This window comes from Solanum dulcamara, chromosome 9, assembly GCF_947179165.1.
Source record: "Solanum dulcamara chromosome 9, daSolDulc1.2, whole genome shotgun sequence".
In the NCBI taxonomy this organism is placed as follows: Eukaryota; Viridiplantae; Streptophyta; class Magnoliopsida; order Solanales; family Solanaceae; genus Solanum; species Solanum dulcamara.
This window is the reverse complement of record NC_077245.1, coordinates 63,182,727-63,202,366: the sequence shown is the minus strand read 5'-3', so window position 1 is coordinate 63,202,366 and position 19,640 is coordinate 63,182,727. Positions and strand designations below refer to the sequence as shown.

At 37.6% G+C, this 19,640-nt stretch overlaps 1 protein-coding gene across 5 annotated transcripts in view; it reads right to left on the bottom strand.

Moving 5' to 3' along the window:
• LOC129904616 (eIF-2-alpha kinase GCN2) overlaps window positions 1-19,640 on the bottom strand; it is a 41,599-nt gene that overhangs the window by 5,732 nt on the left and 16,227 nt on the right. For 3 of the 5 annotated variants that reach the window (XM_055980182.1, XM_055980183.1, XM_055980184.1), the window contains 17 exons: window positions 18,442-18,496; window positions 18,168-18,337; window positions 15,020-15,204; window positions 13,980-14,125; window positions 13,642-13,891; window positions 12,048-12,330; window positions 11,837-11,939; window positions 11,240-11,320; window positions 11,090-11,146; window positions 10,661-10,792; window positions 10,483-10,566; window positions 9,609-9,717; window positions 9,394-9,530; window positions 6,007-6,114; window positions 1,018-1,103; window positions 788-890; window positions 593-715 (listed from right to left, as the gene is read on the bottom strand). In XM_055980182.1, the coding sequence (XP_055836157.1) occupies window positions 593-715; window positions 788-890; window positions 1,018-1,103; window positions 6,007-6,114; window positions 9,394-9,530; window positions 9,609-9,717; window positions 10,483-10,566; window positions 10,661-10,792; window positions 11,090-11,146; window positions 11,240-11,320; window positions 11,837-11,939; window positions 12,048-12,330; window positions 13,642-13,891; window positions 13,980-14,125; window positions 15,020-15,204; window positions 18,168-18,337; window positions 18,442-18,496 (2,212 nt within the window). Of the gene's footprint in view, window positions 1-592; window positions 716-787; window positions 891-1,017; window positions 1,104-5,785; window positions 5,874-6,006; window positions 6,115-9,393; window positions 9,531-9,608; window positions 9,718-10,476; window positions 10,567-10,660; window positions 10,793-11,089; window positions 11,147-11,239; window positions 11,321-11,836; window positions 11,940-12,047; window positions 12,331-13,641; window positions 13,892-13,979; window positions 14,126-15,019; window positions 15,205-18,167; window positions 18,338-18,441; window positions 18,497-19,640 lie in introns of those variants that run through there. The other 2 variants (XR_008770458.1, XM_055980185.1) reach the window with 2 other exon arrangements.

The following is a 19,640-nucleotide window of genomic DNA, read 5'->3' as shown; positions in this document are numbered from 1 at the left end:
ACGTCATTTTGGAGGTGGAAATATAAGCTGTAAGAACAGTTACTCAGAATAGAGTTTCTGAAAATTAATGTGCCTACAAAGGAAAAGTAGTGCTTTCTCCAAATAGACGATTATTCCTACACGAAATGATCTTTGAAAACTTCATTATAGTGCTAAGTCTTAAACAACTAAGTAGAACATATATCTTGGTAGGGAGTTCCACAATATTCCATCATTCGGGATGTCATTTCAAAAGAAACATCCTTACATTCGGAAGCAATATCAGTAAGCATTTGAAAATTATTTCACCTCATTAGACATGATGGCACACACTAAACAACTAAATCTCCTACATGTGTTGAGATCACTTTCCATCAAATATCAGTATTTCCCCAAGGATAAGTTCTATTTCCTACGCATCATTTTCTTTCACAACAGCTCCATATCTGAATATCTTGTCATTGTGGGAGACAACCATGGAAGAGAGAGTCGGGATTGCCATCTTATTGTTAGGTGGAGGCATTCACCAGAAGAATGCATTTCAGTATATGTCAACTTAACTAAGATCATCGAAGCAGAGAATAGTTTAAACATATAATAGAAGTCATCCTACCTTCACTGAATCCTTTTGGGATACACCAGTGTCAGTGATGATGACAAGGCATTTGATGTCATGCTCATTAGCATATTCATACTGTTCTGTAAGGCTTGGATCACATAGAGGAACAAATTCCGCCTGTAGAATGTTCAAAACTTAGTTCACATATCAAACACATTCAAGCAGAAGAGTGGTAATTGAACAGCTAACCCTGATATTTTCTTCCCAAAGCTCTGCCAAAAGTTCCATCCGCTCTATTAGCAGACCACCACCTCCTCTTGAACAAACAAGAACATTCGTGACAACATCATATCTGCATGTTATTACTGTAATTTCAGGTAAATGGCAGATTGGAAAGTGAGGAAGTAGGAATTAAGGGTTATGACAAAATAGTATCAATTTCATATTTCTACTTGATGAAAAGATAGAGAAAACAGCACCGGTGAGGTCTGATATCTAAAGAAGCATGTTGCAAAATCGTCTCTAAGGCAAGACTGCTCCCTGCAGCTCCTGGAGGATTTGATTTCTGGAAATTCATGCAGAAAATAACAAATTGAGACAGAAAAAGAATTGACTCAGAATTAAATAAGTCATTAAACCCTACAGATTTGGAAAATTACGATGACACCACATCCTCTAGCTTATTCTATTAGACTTAATTTGGCTGCTGAAGATGTTAAATAAATTACCTTTCACAAGATAGCATTAGAAGAATAAGACACATGCATTTTAATGTTTGACAAATCAAACTCGTTTGATTACATTGTTGGAATATTTATTGCAGTAAAGGTTCAAAAAATAGGAGACATAACATCCTTCATTACATGGATAGTCATCCTTGAACAGTAAACTGGTGAAGGATGTTGAACAATGAAGAAAAACAAACAATTTTAAGACACCAAGAATTTTAGATTCTAGAGAGAGAATCTCTCACCTCTCACTAAAATTGTTCAAAGATTTTATTACCGTTGCTAACCGTTGGGACTTCGGCTCCGACCCATGTTCCTCACGGTGGACCTCCCGGCCCTCCGTGACCCACCACTGAAGCATCATTCCCAGATAGCCAAATCAATCTCCTTCACATCCCTCGCAGACCCAGTTTCCCCCTCTTCCCAATACCAAAGTTCCGTGGGTCTTCTCCCCACCACGGAACCCTAACAATGCTCAAATTTCAGAAATCCCAAATGATAAAGAGATAATGCAGAGGCCCTCAAGCTCTGTTCCGCAGCTTCTCTACCCCATGGCAGAAGACCCCAGTACCCTTTTCTTGTGCTAATGCTACCGTCAATAGACTGGCACAAAATCTAGTTCGATTAGCTCAAAGAGGATATGACCTACAAGATGGTAACCTGTGGTGGTCTTCACTACTCAAGAAAATGACCTTCTTGCTCAAACCTGCAAATGGACTATTGTAGGTAAATTCTCGCACATCAGACCTTCTATTGACATTACCAGAAAGGACTTTGCTAAAATGATTACTAGTAAAGGATATGTTAAGAGAGGGGTGTATGATATGCATCATGTTTTTTTGAATTTCGATAATGTGGATGATCATCTTAATGTGTACTCCAATAATTTTCTTGTTTTCGGTGCGAATCACATCATGAAAATCCTCAAATGGACCTCTAATTTCAACCAGAAGTAGAAACCATCCTAGCCCCTGTTTGGATTAATTTCCCTGACCTTCCGTGGCACTATTATGAATGGGATGCCATTTGCCGTATCTGTAAAACTATTGGTACCCCTCTCGTCATGGACAAAGCCACAATATCCAAAAAAACAGACCTGCCACCACAAAAATTAGGATTGAAATTGCCCTTACCAGACCTCTTGTTAATGAGATCCTGGTTAAGATTAGGAATGATGAGGGCAATGCAGGCGTTTTTATCCAGAAGGCCGATTATGAAACTCTACCAACTTTCTGCTTCCACCGCATGATACATGGGCACAGGGAAGACGAATGTAGAAAACTACACCCGGAGTTGAGAAACAGTCAATGGAAGAATGACAAAAATGATAAGCAAGGGAAACAGCATGATACTATGCCAAATGATCAACAGAAGAACCAGGTAACAAATAAAGAGAAAGCAGGGAATACAAAGAAGACAGACCCAATTCCTGACTGCAACATACAAAATACCACCAGAGTGGTAGTTATCCCCGAACAGGAAAGCCAATCAGATGATAGGCAAACAGTTGGAAAAAGGAAAGAGAATCACAAAAAAAACTCTACTTCTCCAAGAACCAATCTGCACAAGAATGGAGTTGAGAATCTTGATGAAGTTGTCCAATTCTTCAAAACCAATGATGGACAGAGCACAGTGGTTATTACTCATAATACCAGCAATGAAGAAAGTAGAATGGAGAAGTTTGCAACCATTATTGATACTGATCAACAAAGAGAGATAAGTGGAGCTCCTTTACTTCTGGATATCCCTGAACTTAAGATGCATTTCCAACACTCCCTGTATGTTTATTCTGGAGCAGCGGAAAGACTCAAAACTTTTCAAAAATCAATATCATCTCCCCTGTATGTTTATTCAAGAACTCTATGGTGAACGAGAGGAAAATTGATAAAATTCAAAAGATTTATGGGATTTCATCACTGTGCACAACATTTCCAATAAAATTTGGATTTTTTGGTCAAATGACTACCACCTGGATACTTGTAGGACGAGGAACAATAAACTCTAATTCATATCTCTCATACACATCCATCTCTCTCTTTCCATCTCACTATTATGTAGGCCAAGTGTGATGAACAATTGAGAAGAGAGCTTTGGGATGAATCGAGAACCACTGCTAGCAGGGCCCCGGGTGAGTAGTGGCTGACTTCAATGTCATCACCAAACTTGAGGAGAATCAGGTGGTCGACCTTACAGAATTAAAGAAAGTCTATATTTCTTATCTTACTTGTTGGATTGCAATTTACAGGATGGGAATAATGTCATCACCATAACTGAGGAGAAATCAGGTAGTAGACCTTGCAGAATTGAAGAAATTCTACATTTCTTATCTTGCTTGTCGGATTGCAATGTACAAGGTGGGGTTATGTTGCCTCTAGGTTCACATGGAGTGATAACAGAGACCCTCATAACACCATTTGGAGAAGGCTTGACAGACTGATTTTTAATGCTGAGTGGTTTGATATATGTTGGGGGTACTACAGTCACTCACTTGTCTAGAACTTGCTCAGATCATGCTCCTCTTCTCATGCTAACCAATCTGTCCATATTAAGTATTTCAAATCTCTGAATATATGGACCGACTATGAAGACAATTTATCTATTATTCAGCAGGCATGGTCTGATCCCCAAGCTGGCAATCCTTTTTATTCTCTGCAACAGAAGATTAAGAAAGTATGCCATAGTCTAAGTGCTTGGTCTAGAACAACTTTAGGGGTTATCTTCGATGAACCCAAAAAGTTGGAGATTCCTATTAAAAATCTCGAGGAAGCTGCAGTGGTTAACAATAGCCAGGAGAACAGAAAGATCCTGGCTAAAGCCAGAACAAACTTCACAAAGTACATATAACTTCAAGACAATGTGGTAAGGCATAAAGCTGGCTCCAGGAAGGGGATGTCAACACTGCATTCTTCTATAGCATCATGAAAGACGAAGAGAAAGAGGCTTTCTATCCAAAAATTAAGGATAGTGAGGGTAACTGGGAGGGTAATTCTAATATTGCCAATGTTGTTGATTTTTTTGAGAAACTGTTTAGTACTAAGATATTCTAGAGAACGATTCTATTTTTTGATACAGTCCACAGGGTAGTCAGTGATGAAGATAATATCTCTATTACTGCTACTCCTTCTTTACAGGAGGTTAAAGACAGTATGTTTTCTATAGATCCTAATAGTGCACTTGGACCTGATGGTGATAGTGGCATATTCTATCAGTGTCTGGTCTATAATTGTTGATGATCTTCCCAGGGCTATGGTGTCTTTCTTTCAAGGATGTTCCCTCCCTATATTCTATACCCACAACTGTGTGGTTATGCTCCCTAAAGTAGATTGTCAAGATTTCTCTGATATCAGTCCCATTAGTTTATGCAATGTGTTTAGCAAAATCATTGCTAAGCTCCTCAATGCTAGACAAGCCAAAATCAAAGTGGTTTTGTCAAGGGGAGAGCTATTACTGACAACATTATGCCCACTCAAGAAACTCAATAATATTAAGAAACTTGTTCTTCGTTCAAAACACATATTACTGATTCACCTGATCTATTATACAGACAATTGTCTATTTTAGAATTATGAGTCGTCTTAGCTGGTAAGCATACTCGTCCCTGTCCCCTGACAAAAGTAATTGATCGTAGTCTATTTTTTTCTTAGTTAAAAATTCAAACATTTGAGGTCCAAGTCGAGTTAGTTCTATTTTGAAATTTCACAAATTTGTCAATTGCATTCATGATCATTCAAGGTGCACTTGGATATTCTTGATACAAATTCAATCTGAATTGTTTCCCATTTTCCATACCTTCTATATTGTAATCCAAACCAATTAGGGTTCCTATCCGCATTTTTCGTAGTGCATGATAATGCACCAGAACATTTATCTTCTCCACTTTAGCAGTTAATGAACTCTTATGGGATCATTCCTTGTACCTCTCAACAAAATGGGATAGCTGAGAGGAAGAATAGACATCTCATTAAAACAGCTCAAACCTTACTCATACAATTTCATGTTCCGTCACATTTTTGGAAGATGCAGTTCTAGCATCCTGTCATCTTGTTAATCATGTCTTGCTCAAATTTTTCGAGATATGCATATGTATTATCGTCATTTTTGAATAGTTCTTAATCAATGGAACATACCACATGCTGATAGCAACATGCAGAAAATAATGGGAGCTGCAATTGGCTAATGTTAGTATTTTCCTTTTTACCCTTTTTTGCAACTTATGATTTATATAATGGGCAATACATAGCATGATGATCTCAAAATGCTCTTAACGTCACTATAGCTTAGTTAGTCCCTATTTTAGAAAAAAATTTACCAACAAGAAGACAAGGTGCCAGTTCGCAATTACAAAGGTACCTGCATCGCTTTCTCAAAAAATTAGAAGTAGCAGGCAATTAATTCTACCCCAATCTGTGTGTACCCAGAGCAGAAAAGAGAGACATCAACAACGGCCCAAGGATTTCAATTTATCCTTCAGAAAGAGCCAAAAATGATGATTCTTTCATACCAAAAGTACAGGATGTACCTATTATATGCAGACATGCAACATCTTGTCCAATATAAAGGGAAAAGAATTTTCTCTGTGCCTTATTATGGCAGAACATAAGTCCAGCCTAGAGAAATAAACATAGGAATTCACATTATCAAAAAAGAAAGAAGTATACATATGAGTTCATGTGTTGTATAAGAGCAAGGAATGTAGAAAGAACAAAATGCTGAGACCAAACTTTCCAGAAGCCTACTTACATATTCCAAATCTCCACTTTGGTGGAGCAGGTAGTCATATCGACCACCTACTGCAAGCAATGTTCCTTCCATTAGTGATCCAGGATTGTCATCTTTTCTTAAATATATCTACACAAATAAAATATTGCAATGAGTAGACGAAATATTGCAAGGAGCTCAGAGATTCTTTGTTTTTTTTTTTTTGGGGGGGGGGGGGAGGATTCGTACATATAGATAAAGTTTCGTGACAATTTGAAATTCATAGAATTGCTACAACGTATTATCACATTGCAATTCAACAAAAGAACTTGTGAACCATTATGTTAGAAGTACATGTATTTATACAATTATAGGGGGCTTTATCAAAGGTAGGAAAATGTTGATTGTGTTAATTAATAAGCATGATTATAGATCTTACTTTTTCTTTTCCAAGCGTATTATAGGAATAGAATATTTCCTTTTATTGTTGATTGTCTTTACTTAATTCGGTAGGATCACTTCTCTAATAACCCTTCTCATGGGATGTAAAGACATACTGAAATACAAAGAAGCCTTTTCTTCTTCCACAAATTCGACATGGTATTAGAGTCATTGCTGCCTTTTGAGGTGAGTTATCTCCTCTGCAACACTAGGGTTCCTTTTATATCAAAGAGGTCAAGTTTTTCTCCCTCCTGGTGGTTCTCCGCGACTCAGGTCCTTTTCAGTAGTTTTTTTAGAAAACTAATACCACCACAGGGTCCTGCAATCTCCGGAGACCAAACCCAGCAAGTCGCACCGGCAGGCCCACCGTCATGCTCCACCTAAAATTTTGGGGACGGTGCCACATCAAATCTACGTACCGGCATGTCAAGCCCTCTTCAGCCATCTTTTGAAGCAGATCGTGGTTCCTTTGTAGTCTTCCAATTATTCCGAGCCTATTCACCAAGTCTTCCAATTATTCCGAGCCTCGAGGATAGATAGATTTTTTTATCTCAAATGAGTGAAATGATACATTCTGGGAAATCAAACAATTGGAACTGCCTAAAGTTATATCGGCTTACATTCCTATCCTGCTATTGAGGTTTTGGTTATTTATATGTGAAAATTTAATTTTTAAATTTTTTGTATTACTTGGTGTTTCACTTCAATAAGACGAGCACTTTGCTTCTCGCCTCTCGCCTCAGTGAAGCGGGCCCTAATCGCTTTTTGTCGCCTCTCTCCTTCCGAAACACTGCAATGCAGTCTCTGAACTGGAGGAAATAGCTGAGCTGATGTGCTTCAATGTGGGGGCTTTTCCACTACTTGTCTGGGCCTTCCCTTGGCAGAAAAACACAAAAATCATGAGATCTGGAATGGTGTAATTGAGAAATTTGAGAAAAGGTTGGCATCATGGCAGAAACAGTACCTATCTTTTTTTAGGCAGGTTAACTCCTATAAATAGTGTGTTGGACAGACATACTTTACGTTCCTTTCCTCCAATCCCAGACAATGTTTAGAAAAGACTTCTTATGGGAAGGTAATAGTAAGTCACAAATTTCACCTGATCAAGTGGCCTAGGGTGATACTACCAAAGGAACATGGAGGACTGGGTATAAAAGACTTGACACTACACAGCAAGAGCATGATAATGAAATCACATTGGAGATACAACATGGATCGCCCAGGGCTGTGGAAATCAGTGATTACAGCAATATATGGGGAAAATAGCAAATGATGCTCCAGACAATGTAACATATATCATGGAACAGGTCATTAGAAACACATTTCTGAACTCTGGAAAGAATTCTATCCAAATCCGAACTCCAGTTAGGGATGGATCGCATATTTCATTTTGGAAAGACAGGGTTGGACTCAAGTGGTTTTGAAAGAGGAATTTCTTAATATGTACACACTGGCAAGCAACCAAGATTCCAAGGTAGAGCACAACTGGAAGAACAACTCTTGGAACCCACAACTCATGAGAAATATTCAACACAGGCAGATGAACGAGCTATTGGAACTTCTTCAAAGTTCGCTGGGGCTGCTGTCAATCCACAGGCGAGGACAAGTTACTGTGGTGTGGTTCAGATAAGGAGAGCTTCACAGTGAAGAAATGCTATTCTCATCTATGCTCCAACAAGGAGTTGATAGATGGTTGGCCTTGGAGCTTCATTTTGATCGTGACTTGGAAAAAGAGAGAAGAGAAGGAACTTATCTAAGAAATAAATTACCTACCAAAGTTATATGCTATTTGGGTATCATTGTCTGAAGCATGTCTCAGTCAAGCTAACCTTAGTAGGAGAAACATCCAGACAGTCAACAAGTGTTACATGTGTCAAACACAGTTGAAAAGTGTTACACACCTCCTACTACATTGTTCAGTTGCAGCAGATATGTAGCACATGTTCCTCTCTATTTTTGGTCTAGCCTGGGTCATGCCATTCAGTATCAAAGAAGAATATGAAAGTTGGAGTTCATGGAGAGTTGGTAAATCCATCAAAAAACTTGGTTATTGGTGCCTGCTTCTATTTTTTGGTGCATCTGGAATGAGAGGAATTGTAGGTGTTTTGATGAGAATCCTACTCCAGTTCATGTTTTCAAAGCTAAGTGCTTGCTTAATTTAATTAGCTGGCAAAGCCAGGCCCCTGTACCTAGTTGTGAAGCTTTTTTGGAATGTGTCAGCTCCTTAGTTATAGACTAGCCTTTGTACATGAGCAGACACATTTGCTTCCCCTGTAATCTTTTGTTGCATCTTTGTGATGCTTTTGAATTCGTCTACTCTTACTTCAACAAAGAAATAACTATAAAAAAAAACAGCAAGTTCAGTTCACTGACTAAAAACAAAGAACCAGCATACCACAGCATTAACTATTGGACTCATATATGCAATTATGGATTGCGTCAATAAAAGGATAGCCCAACTTTCCTGGAGTTCCATCTGATTCACGTATAACTATAGCCGTACATTATGTTGAAAGATGAAAGTCCAAAAGACAGTCTGCCTTATCAGCCTAACCCCACCCCACCCCCCAGAAAAAAAAAACCTAAAAAGGACCAGAGACTATCTTCACCAACCTCCTCTGTGGGAACATATACGCGTGACTCATAAAACGCTACCACTCTGTGGGCACAGATACGCATGACTGATACAATGCTACCAATGATGTTATTTGCAACCAGTCCCCAGCTACAAATTACCATCAATTCTTAAGTATTCACTTAGAAATTCCTAATGTAAAAAGCATGGCCTGATGTCCACGTCCTCCTTTTTTCCCTAGAAAATACTGGCATAAAATGTAGAATCAAACACAAATCTTCGAACACAATAAAATAGACATTCTTACTCTTCTTCCCTCTTTCCTAGTTGCAGGTTGGGGTTTGAACATTTAACTTAATAAGCTAAAGATGACTGGGCAACAGAAAGTACAGAAACAAAGAAGGGACAGACACCTGGAAAAACAAGTTCCTGTGGTAACTCTCAGTTGGTGGCATAAGGGCATCTACATAGACACGTTGATCAAGTCTCCAAACTCTTAGGTAGTTAAAAAGTTCCGACAAATCATCAAGCGCCTTACGCGTGGTTTTATCTGCATTAGTTAACCCAAAAATAAGTCTCCTTATGCAACTAATAGAATTGGAAAACATGGCAATGAACGATAATGTACCAGGAGGAAGAGCTCCCCTTAATCGAGGAAGAGCCTGGTCTGCAACTCCACAGAACCTCAACCCCACAGTTTGTAATCTATTTACAGCAGTTTCTGCAAGATTAAGTTCCTGAAAATACAAAGATTGTGGACCAATTTTCCAATCAAAGATCCAAATGAAATTCCAGTATGTATAAAATCCCCGGGAACTCGCTCATTCACCAGAGAATATAGACGAGATTTATGTTATCTTTCCTTTAGTTAGGAACAGGATTTTAAGTTTTAATAGTCTATCTTAATTCATAATCCTATGAATAAGGAGTGCAATTTGTTTGGAAAATATATATATATATATATATATATATATATATATATATATATTTCTCTATTCCTCTCCCATTGCACCCTTCCCTCTTCTGGTGCAATTATGGATTGTGCCAATAAGTTGCGCGGGCTCTTCACTAAGTTGAAATATTATCATAAAGTTCATAAAGTCATATAATCCTCTCGTACATATATACACCAAATTACTTATTAGTCCTTAAACTAGTTATATATGTAGCAAGTTTGATAAATACAATTCATATGCACCATTTATTGTACTCCTATTTTAATACATGTGTATCACTATTTAAGCTCGTTGAATACAGCAGTGTAGCGCGCATGCATCCCAGAACGTCTAACAACATAGCATTCTATGGGTACATCATAATATAAAAACCCCAATAGCTTGAAGGCATAATCAAACTATGGATTCACTTATTCTTTCCCATGTATCTCATTTCTCAAAAACGTAATGCCTAAAGCAACAAGAGTTCCAGCATCTTATAAAAAAACCGTGCTCTATGACAAAATTAATCACTTGTAAGTTCACATTAAGAAACTTAACTCAGACCTGTCGAAGTTGTCGCCTGATGACCACCCATTTCGTCTTTCTTTCAGAAGATTGAGGGCGCAAAGAACCCAAAAGGGAAAGAAGCTTCAAAAGGGGAACAAGAGATCAATACATGCTCCAAAGTGAGTTCAGAGACAAAATAAGCTAGGCCACTTGACATGGCACTTTGATTCAATACCTCTGCAACTTTTTGTCTGTGTTCTGGTCTGATTCCCGCCCAAGTCCAAATTGCATCCAAAAGATCCGCATGATTCAAATGAATATCACATGATTTAGATTGAAAGTAATGAAGGATAATGTCCATCGTGGCCTGTGATTAAAAGGAAACTAAGTAGAATACAGGATGTACTTGTATTACAAAGCTAGCTAGAATGAAGTGCAAGACAAGGGCAGATCAGGGAAAGTAAAGGATCTGGATGACAAAGCATTAACCCATCAAGTGACTCAACGCAGCAATATCAACCATGAAAATGTACGAAATATCTTACGGTGTATCTCTGGTTAGGATTTGGGATTCTTTTTCATCAGAGAAAATGAATCTTCTGAGGCTTTGGGAATGAGTATGGAGAAATTGGTCGCGTTTCACAAGATTGAATGAGTGTCTTACCTTAATTATCTCTGCTTCAGTTAGAGCCGTTTCCCCTCCAATAATATCAAAATCCCCCTACAGGTAAGTTAATAACAACTATAAAATTTATGAACTAAAATATCAGCATTTCTTTATTCAGTCAAAGGAAACTGCTGACAAAGTTTAAACCTGCAGATATCGGTTTGGGGGTGAATGACCAATCGCTTGCCTGTATACGTATGCTATTTCGTAGCGTTTAAAGAATGATCTCTGAGGAGAATGAATATATAAATTGTGTAAGCAGATGCTTAACTTTAACCACAAAAGATATTCTAAATTTCCATTATCCTTTTTCAAATTTGAATGTCCAATATGAACACGTTGATGGAAACTAAAAAAGTTTCATATCAGAAAGATGCACTCCCTCCATCAGAAACTGAGGTTCTTTTACTTGGCATTGGTATGACGATAAGAGTTGAAGATGTGTACCGCTTATTGTTAACCAAGAGAACATGTAGGGCATATTAATAACTTTCACTTATTTAAAGAAAAACTAGAGAAATAACTGTGGAAGTGTACCAACAATGACTAAACCTTGATCCCGACTAGCTGATTTCACCTATATGGCTACTTTGCTTCCAAAGGTATTTGAGACTTCAAGGAAAAGAGAGGAAAAAAGAAAATGCTTCCACAATTTCTAATAGACCCGAACATAAACAAGAGAAGTAATAAATATGGAATACAATTCTATAAATCATGAAATCAGTCAATGAGCTGATGAGGTACCCGATTGGCAACGATCCATTTCACTAAAGGCAGTCGAAGTTCATGGCAAAGCTCAACCATGTCTCCTCCATGAGTCAAAAGCTTAACAGCGTTCCTTTCTCGACTAAACCAGAAGAAAGAAAGAGAGAAGTGTCAACCTAAGAAATTAAAAACATACAGAAGGGTAAAATTATACTTAAGTTAATGAGCAGGAAAACAGTAAAATGGACACCTATTTGGCAGCGGACATTCATCCAGCATTCGCACGGGTATAATCTCCAAATGCTTTGCACAATGTCTTCTGAAAACTTCTTTGGCAATCTCGACGATATGATCACGACTCTCGGTCTGTAGATCAGTGAACAGAATACATGGGTTATCCCTTCCAGCCACCTTTGAACTTTCAAGATTTGTGTTATGGCCTTTTGAGTTTAAAGTGTCTTCATTGAAAATGGCATTTACAATTTTATCATAAACACCAGTGTCATCTGAAGCGTGAATTGTCCTAAGAATATCTGCAAGTACAGGAAAAGAAACTTACGCAAAGAAGAAAGCAACACTACTAAACAAAATAGAGTTTAAACTAGTTCATGGTCTATACATAAACGAGTATGGATCACACATAAAAGAAAAATGAAAGAGTGAAAGCTGGAAATACAAGAAACCTAGACTTCATCCAAGTATACTATCCACTCGTAATACTAACTCCATTTATACCTTTTGAAGTTATCATCATCTATCATCACCCCATTATGCCTTTGTGTTTGTATCATCTTTGTCTTCTGTTTTCATGCCCATCAATAAAATCACTATTTCGAGAAAATACGAGACTTCTAAGTCATACAAGTAAAGAGATCTATTCATTTTTAAGGAAAAAAATGGGGATTGGATTGATGATGATAAAATAGAATCCTGGGTCGCGAACAATGATTCGATTGAGGATGAATAATCCATCCCTAAATCTACTGATGAAGCACTTTCTCATCCTAGATGGCGACAGACTATGACGGATGAGATGTTTCCTCTACATGCGAGTGGTACTTGGGAGCTTATTCTTATTCTTTCACGTAATCTATTGTTAGTTGCTGTTGGGTTTATGCAGTCAAAGTTGGTCCGAACAGTCAAGTTTATCGGCTTAAGGCTCGACTTGTTACCAAGGAGTACACTCAGATATCAGGCTTTACAACAGTGATACTTTCTCTCCCATGGCTAAAGTGGCATAAATATGCCTTTTTCTATCCATGGTTGTTATCCGTCATTGGCCTCTTTATCAGTTGGATATTGAGAATGTTTATCTCCACAGTCACCCCGAAGATGAAGTTAATATGGAGCAACCACCGAGTTTGGCTGCTTGGGGAAAGTCAACTAGCCTTTTATGTTGATTGCGTCGGTCACTCTATGGTCTGAAACAGTATCCTCGAGCCAGTTTTGGGAAGTTCAGCACAGTAGTTAGGGAGTTGACATGACTCCTTGTGATGCTGATCAGTCTAGGTTTTATTAGCATTATGCTCCAAATTTGTGTATTTATTCGTCTTCCAAAAAACTCGTCATCTTCACACCTACTTTACGGACAATCTCCAATCATTTCTTTTGTTATCACTCCTTGGACAGTGTACTTACAAAAAGCAAGCTGGGGGATACACTCTACAAAAGAGCATCTTTTGAGTTGCTTATTTGATGCCGATTAAATATGCAACGACACCATAGTATAATTCCTTTGTTGCTTTGTTTTATCTCATTTCAGTTGTCAACAGTGAACTTATCTACTTAAAAGGAAGTCATAGGGGAGGAAATAAGAATCATAAAAAGCTACATCGACTACTTACTATCCAACATCTCATACTCCATTCGAGGAGGAAAGGCATTTTGAAGAAGTTCGACGGCTGACGGACGGTCTGATGGACTTGGGGACATTAAGCGCCTTAACAAGGATGCCTGCTCTGGAAACTCGGCAGCCCAAGCAGGAGGAACCTCTCCTTTTTGTTTTAAATCAGAAAGAACGATATGTCGCTCCATTGCAGTGTCGAAAGGATGCCACAACTCAAAGAAAACAACTCCTAAACTGTACATATCAGCCTGAGGACTATGGAGTCAGAAGTAAACTAGTATCCAAGCAGGCTTTTTGTCAAGATCAAGCAAAACTTGCTGAAAGTAAAATTCTGACCTTCTCATTAATCTTTGGCCACATTTGCTCTATTTCAGGTGCAGTATAGAAATATGTACCAACTTGGCCAGTGCCATCAACAGAAACTCCTATCATCTCGGAAGCATCCACATCCTGGTCCAGCTGCTCTAGTTTTAAGAATTTGGCTGAAATATCAAAGAGTAAATACACCATATGTTTCAATTCAGATTCCAGCAACCAAGCAAAATAGAAGGACTACCAAGAATACAAGATATTTGTAGGACACTGGAGAAAATGGCAGTTGAAACTGTAGATTGGTTGAACAGGGTAAAAGTTGTTGGTTCATTCAGAAAAAACCCCAGAATATAAATTAATACAGTAGAGACATGGTCAAATTGTCTTATATACTGAACATAAAAGACATCCTATATACATGGCAAAATATACCAGGATACTGTAGGAAAAATACATTCCATGTTCAAACATGGATTTTCGAATAACAGGAAAAGTTAGTGGTATCTCTCAGTGATCAAAAGTAGCTTTACATCCAATTATAATCTCATGTGAGAATCTGTATTAAGTGCAAAACTCACATGCCTTATATTCTAAACAAATTTCAGATTTTCCTCTTGCGATCTGAGAAACCACAATCAAAGCTGGACACTTTCCACATTACTCACATGTCATGTTTGCATATAAGGTTCTATCAGAGCTTTTGGCTTCTTCAGCATGAACAGTAAGAGTTTCACAAGGGAAGAGCTTTTTTCAAAATCAATTTTAGATATAATTGTAAAAGTACTTTCTCAGAAATAATAGGATTGAAAGAATATTATCTGGCACCAATATGACGTGATAACACATTATATAATTTGTTGCTCGGCGATATAAGAAATTTCCACTTAATCCTTGCATCAATCTCTGATTCTAACGAAAAGCTTTAGGGAATTCCTTTTGCTTCTTGATTAAAGAGCACAGATGCTTGAACATCGCCGTATAAATCATGAAGCAAAAGATAAATACCTCAGTGAAGCCAAAAGAGAAACACTTTTACAAGTTAAGAATATGAAGCAAATGCTCACCAAGACCAAAATCCCCGATTTTAATGTCGTTGCGAGCGTCAAAAAATATATTATTAGGTGTCAAGTCCCGATGAATAATGCCTTGTCCATGGATATGTGTCAAGCCTTCTACAATTTGTCGGAACAAATGCCATGCAAGTTCCTTGTCTAAATGACTATATGATTCAAACATTTGACGGAGCGTCCTTCAAAAACATAAATGAAGTCAGTTACTTCTGGTTGGGACAAAAAGAATGACTGAAAGAGGAGAGAGACAAATGTAGAGTAATGGTTATTTCCTCTGTTTAGTAAGGAGAAAACAAGGGAGAAAGAGAACTCATGAAAATCTATGATTCAAACATCTGATTGGACTCCAAAGGGAAATCAAAACATAGATTTGGGCTCGTGGGGTTATGGGTAACCAAATTTGAAATTGGTTTCGGGGTTTGACTGAGTTAAGTTAGGGTTGACTTTGACTTTGACTTTGATCGAGTCTTAATTTATGGAATTAAGTTCAATAGCATCTTTTTATACCATTGAGTATTCTGTTTTTTAAGAAAGCCAACAGTAGTATTATAAAACCTCCAGCACAACAATATTTACAGTTCAAAAAGCAAAACAAAAGTGATCCTTAATCTTCTTACAAGGATTCAATAATGTCTAATAAAGATTCTGCTCTTTTTTACACCAAAACTAAAATAAAAGAAACAATTCATCTTGATTTTCTGGATCAGGCTACTACTTTCTTCAAAACATCTTGAGTTCCTTCCCTTCCAAATTGTCCACCAAATACATGCAGGTACAGCTCTCCCATCATATTTTCTGCTTCACAGTTCCTCCCATGTTGTTCCAACCAGACAGCAATTCTCCAGTAGTCTTTGGGATAAGCCATATGATCCCTTTCATACCTAAGAACAATTTCTATAGTTGATCCGTGACTTTGCAGTGTAAAAATAAATGGTGATGTTCTCTGCATCCTTTCCACAAAGGTAACATTTTGAGCAAAGTTGCAAACCCCTCCTCCTCAAGTTATCTTGGGCTAAATATGCATCTTTAACTACCAGCCATGAGAAACAATCCACCTCACATGGTATTTTGACCTTCCAAATGTGCTTCCAAGGCCAGATGTTTGTTGTCCAGTGTCACTTAGAGCTATGATGTTCAGCCTAAAAATACATATTTTATATATTTATGGTCTCACATCCTGGGTTGTTAAGCTTCATTTGAGTATTAATTGTAGTGATTTGTACTTAAATTTGTATTTTTACTTTGTAGGTACATTGGAGATGAAATTTGGAGAAAAAAATTATGAATTTGAAGTAGTGATTAGAAGGAGAATATAGTGGATCCAATCATCATATAATGACTACTTGTGAATCATTACATGACGATTGGATGAAGTAAAGAATGCAAAAGTAACAAGTTTCAGCCAAATGACGTAAGGATTGGAAATTAGAAGAGAAACACTGAGGTGATGTGCACGTTTGGCACAAGAAAGGCGCCAGTTGCCTGAACCAAGGAAAACCCACGGACCTGATATGCACGCTTGGCGCAGGCATAGGGCTAAATTCGGGAATTTTTGGAGTAAACACATGCAATGTCGAGGCGAAGCGCCAAGAAAGGCCAGGCAGTCTGGAAATGTCATTTATTTGTACACCGGGGCTCTTCCAATTTGATTTTGGATTGACTTAGGACGTGTCCTACACCTATAAATACACTCTAAACACGAGTTCTGAGAAACTTTTGACGTTGGGAGAGAAAGGAGTGGCTGTGGAGCTTCAATGTTCATTTTTTCTTCCGGCAAACTAGTAATTTTATGTTTCCTTCAATGAATTGTTGTTTTGTTACCACGTCTATGTGGAGCTAAACTTCACGTTCAGGGTTGTGGTTCTTTCATGATCGTTGTTATTAAGATTGATTTTGGTTGATTAATTTATCGTAATTGAGTTATTTGCTATCTCTTGATCTTAATTATTTTATCACCAATTGAATACTATCCATGGCTCACTAGAACTTGAGAAAGGGAACTCTGAGCGCAATAAGAGTGAATAGAGCTTGTTCATGAACATACGCATCGGGGAATCGTTTCGCGTTTGAGGATAGGAATATACCCTTTAGCCTCGCTTAGTTGAATGCAGAGACTTCAATGTGTTCTGCTATTTTTTGACGACCATAGAAATATAGGCGTTAAGTAGGTTGAACAGACTTTTACACGATTCGGAAGATATTCATAAGTTAATATTAACCTGTTGTAACAACCTCTGTCTCAAATATTCAATGTTGCATGGTTGTTATCCAATGATAGTGACAGAAACAATTATCATATGAAGTTAACAAGATTGAGAATGGAAGAAGGGAGTAATTAGTTTGAGTTTCCTAGGCTCATAGTTGATAACTTTTTGTAGTGGCCAGCAAAGCCCTTAATGCTGAGGAATACAAATTAACAATGGGGGTAGGGGTGTTTAGACAACCCTATGTACAGGGTTAGTAACCTTGGACGAACAGTGATCAGGGGAGAATGGGAGCAGAGTCAGTTCTTTGCAGCATCTGATACTTCTCTGCCTTTAAGTTGTAACTTTTTTTGCTTTCCCAGATTTGTTTGTAGCATTTGTCCATTCTCTGTCTTTAAGCTGTAACTTATTTCAATTTTCCCAGGTTTGTTGTGATACTACGAGCATGACACTTGTGAGACCATCTTTATCTTCTTTATAAAAAATAGATCTCTAGAAGTTGCAGGTACTATAGGAGAAAAAAGAAGGCAGAGCTTAACTAAAATGAGGAAGGACTTGCTCTATTCAAGAAACATTAAGAACCCCAGAGAAAGGAAATGAAAAGGCAGGAGATATAGTTAAATCCTGCAAATGGAGGACAAGCAACACCATCTAATTTAAAGAAGATAAGAGACAGGAGGCAATGAGTACTGGAAGTTAAGATGAAAATTCAAAAGAAAAACAAATGAGTTGAAGGATTAAGGAAGATTACGATGTAAAAACAGTACGCGTAGGCTATCCCAGTTTTTTCTCACATTAACTAGGGTAGGCTCTAGATTCTCATCCCTTTTAACTTTTTTTTGGGTGATTTTTGAGATAAGTAGACCTTTCCTTTAAAAAAGAAAGAAAGTGGGGTGGGGATGCAGAAAATCCAACAGATAAGAAAGGAAAGAAAGAACCTTGGGCAGTATTCCATTTGGATATATAGGTAAGTCGATTCAAGTTTATTCTCCTGTCCAAGATGGTCCGACACACTCCCATCCACATATGTGAAACTAGAGCTCACTACTGTTTTGGAACCGCAGCTGGAATCATTGCAAGAGACAGTGATGCCTGTTTCAAACCATGCCTGAAAGGTTTGAGTATTAGATCATTTAAACATCATAGGAACTGTTGAAATCGAACAATGGATTTGAAATGCTCGCACAAGATGAATTCTTTTATATCACATACCTGGTAATAACGAACAATGTGTTGGTGCTGCAACCGGGAAAGTGTGGCAACTTCCCTGAATAAATGAAAGAAGAAACTTCTTGAAATAACACAATGAAACGTATCTAGAGAAAAATAAAGATTTTGATTTTAGTATTCAGTAAAAGGAACCCTGCAACAAGCAGTTTCTACTGACATATAGAGCATGATATGTACAATGATGAATACTGCCAATGGCCAACATGAAACATCAAAGAGGATTATGTGAACGTGCGGAGGGAAGAAGATATAAAATAAGAACAAGAATCTTATCAGAAGGTAATGCGGGTACTACCACATGCTTCTTCATGATCACGAAACCATCTCATCAATAATCCCTTGGGAAATGGAAATGCATAAGAAAATCCGCATAGGACTCATTGCTTATATTGCATAATTTATATACCAAGAAGCAGAAAAGCTTTTTTCTTTTTTTTCCCCTCACATAGCAAGTCACAGCCAAAGTATCAAGTTAACCATGAAAAAACTATGTAATCACGTTGCTTTGCAAGTATAAGGGAAACAAATGAAAAGTTGTAGGAACACTAGATTGTACCAAAGAAGAGGAGAAAGATATGGAAGAGAGTGTGTCAGTGTGTATGTGTGTAAACATGAAACTGAAGATATAACCAAGATGGAAAAAGAAAATCAGCATAGCAGGAGCCATGTAGGTTATAGGAGGAACAGTCCCAGAAATGTTAAATTAGATAAGGCAACCTATCTGCCAAGTACAAGCACTGCTGAGCTGCATAAGAACAAAAGCAGACTAATATAAAAGAAAAACAAAAGAACAAAAGCAGACTAATATAAAAGAAAACAAACAGTCAAGAAGTAAGTGATTGACACCTATAAAGCTCACTTAACCAACCTCAAACCAAGCATTGGGGGTGCTCCCAAACTACCCATACCATCCTATATAAACCATTCACGTGATTGATAGCTCAGAATTGAGATACTAAATAGCTAAGAATTGAGATACTAACACTTGGAGCCTACAAGCCTTTCACCTCCAGTAAGTTCTTTCAAAAAAATCCTTAATACTTTATTCAAATTGTCTATTTAGAAAAGCTAATTTATGATGTCATATAAAATATTAATTAGTTCGTTATAATCCATGTAAAATATGTATAAAACAATACTATTCGATTATAGTGGCAGGACTCAAATTTTCCTCATTAGTG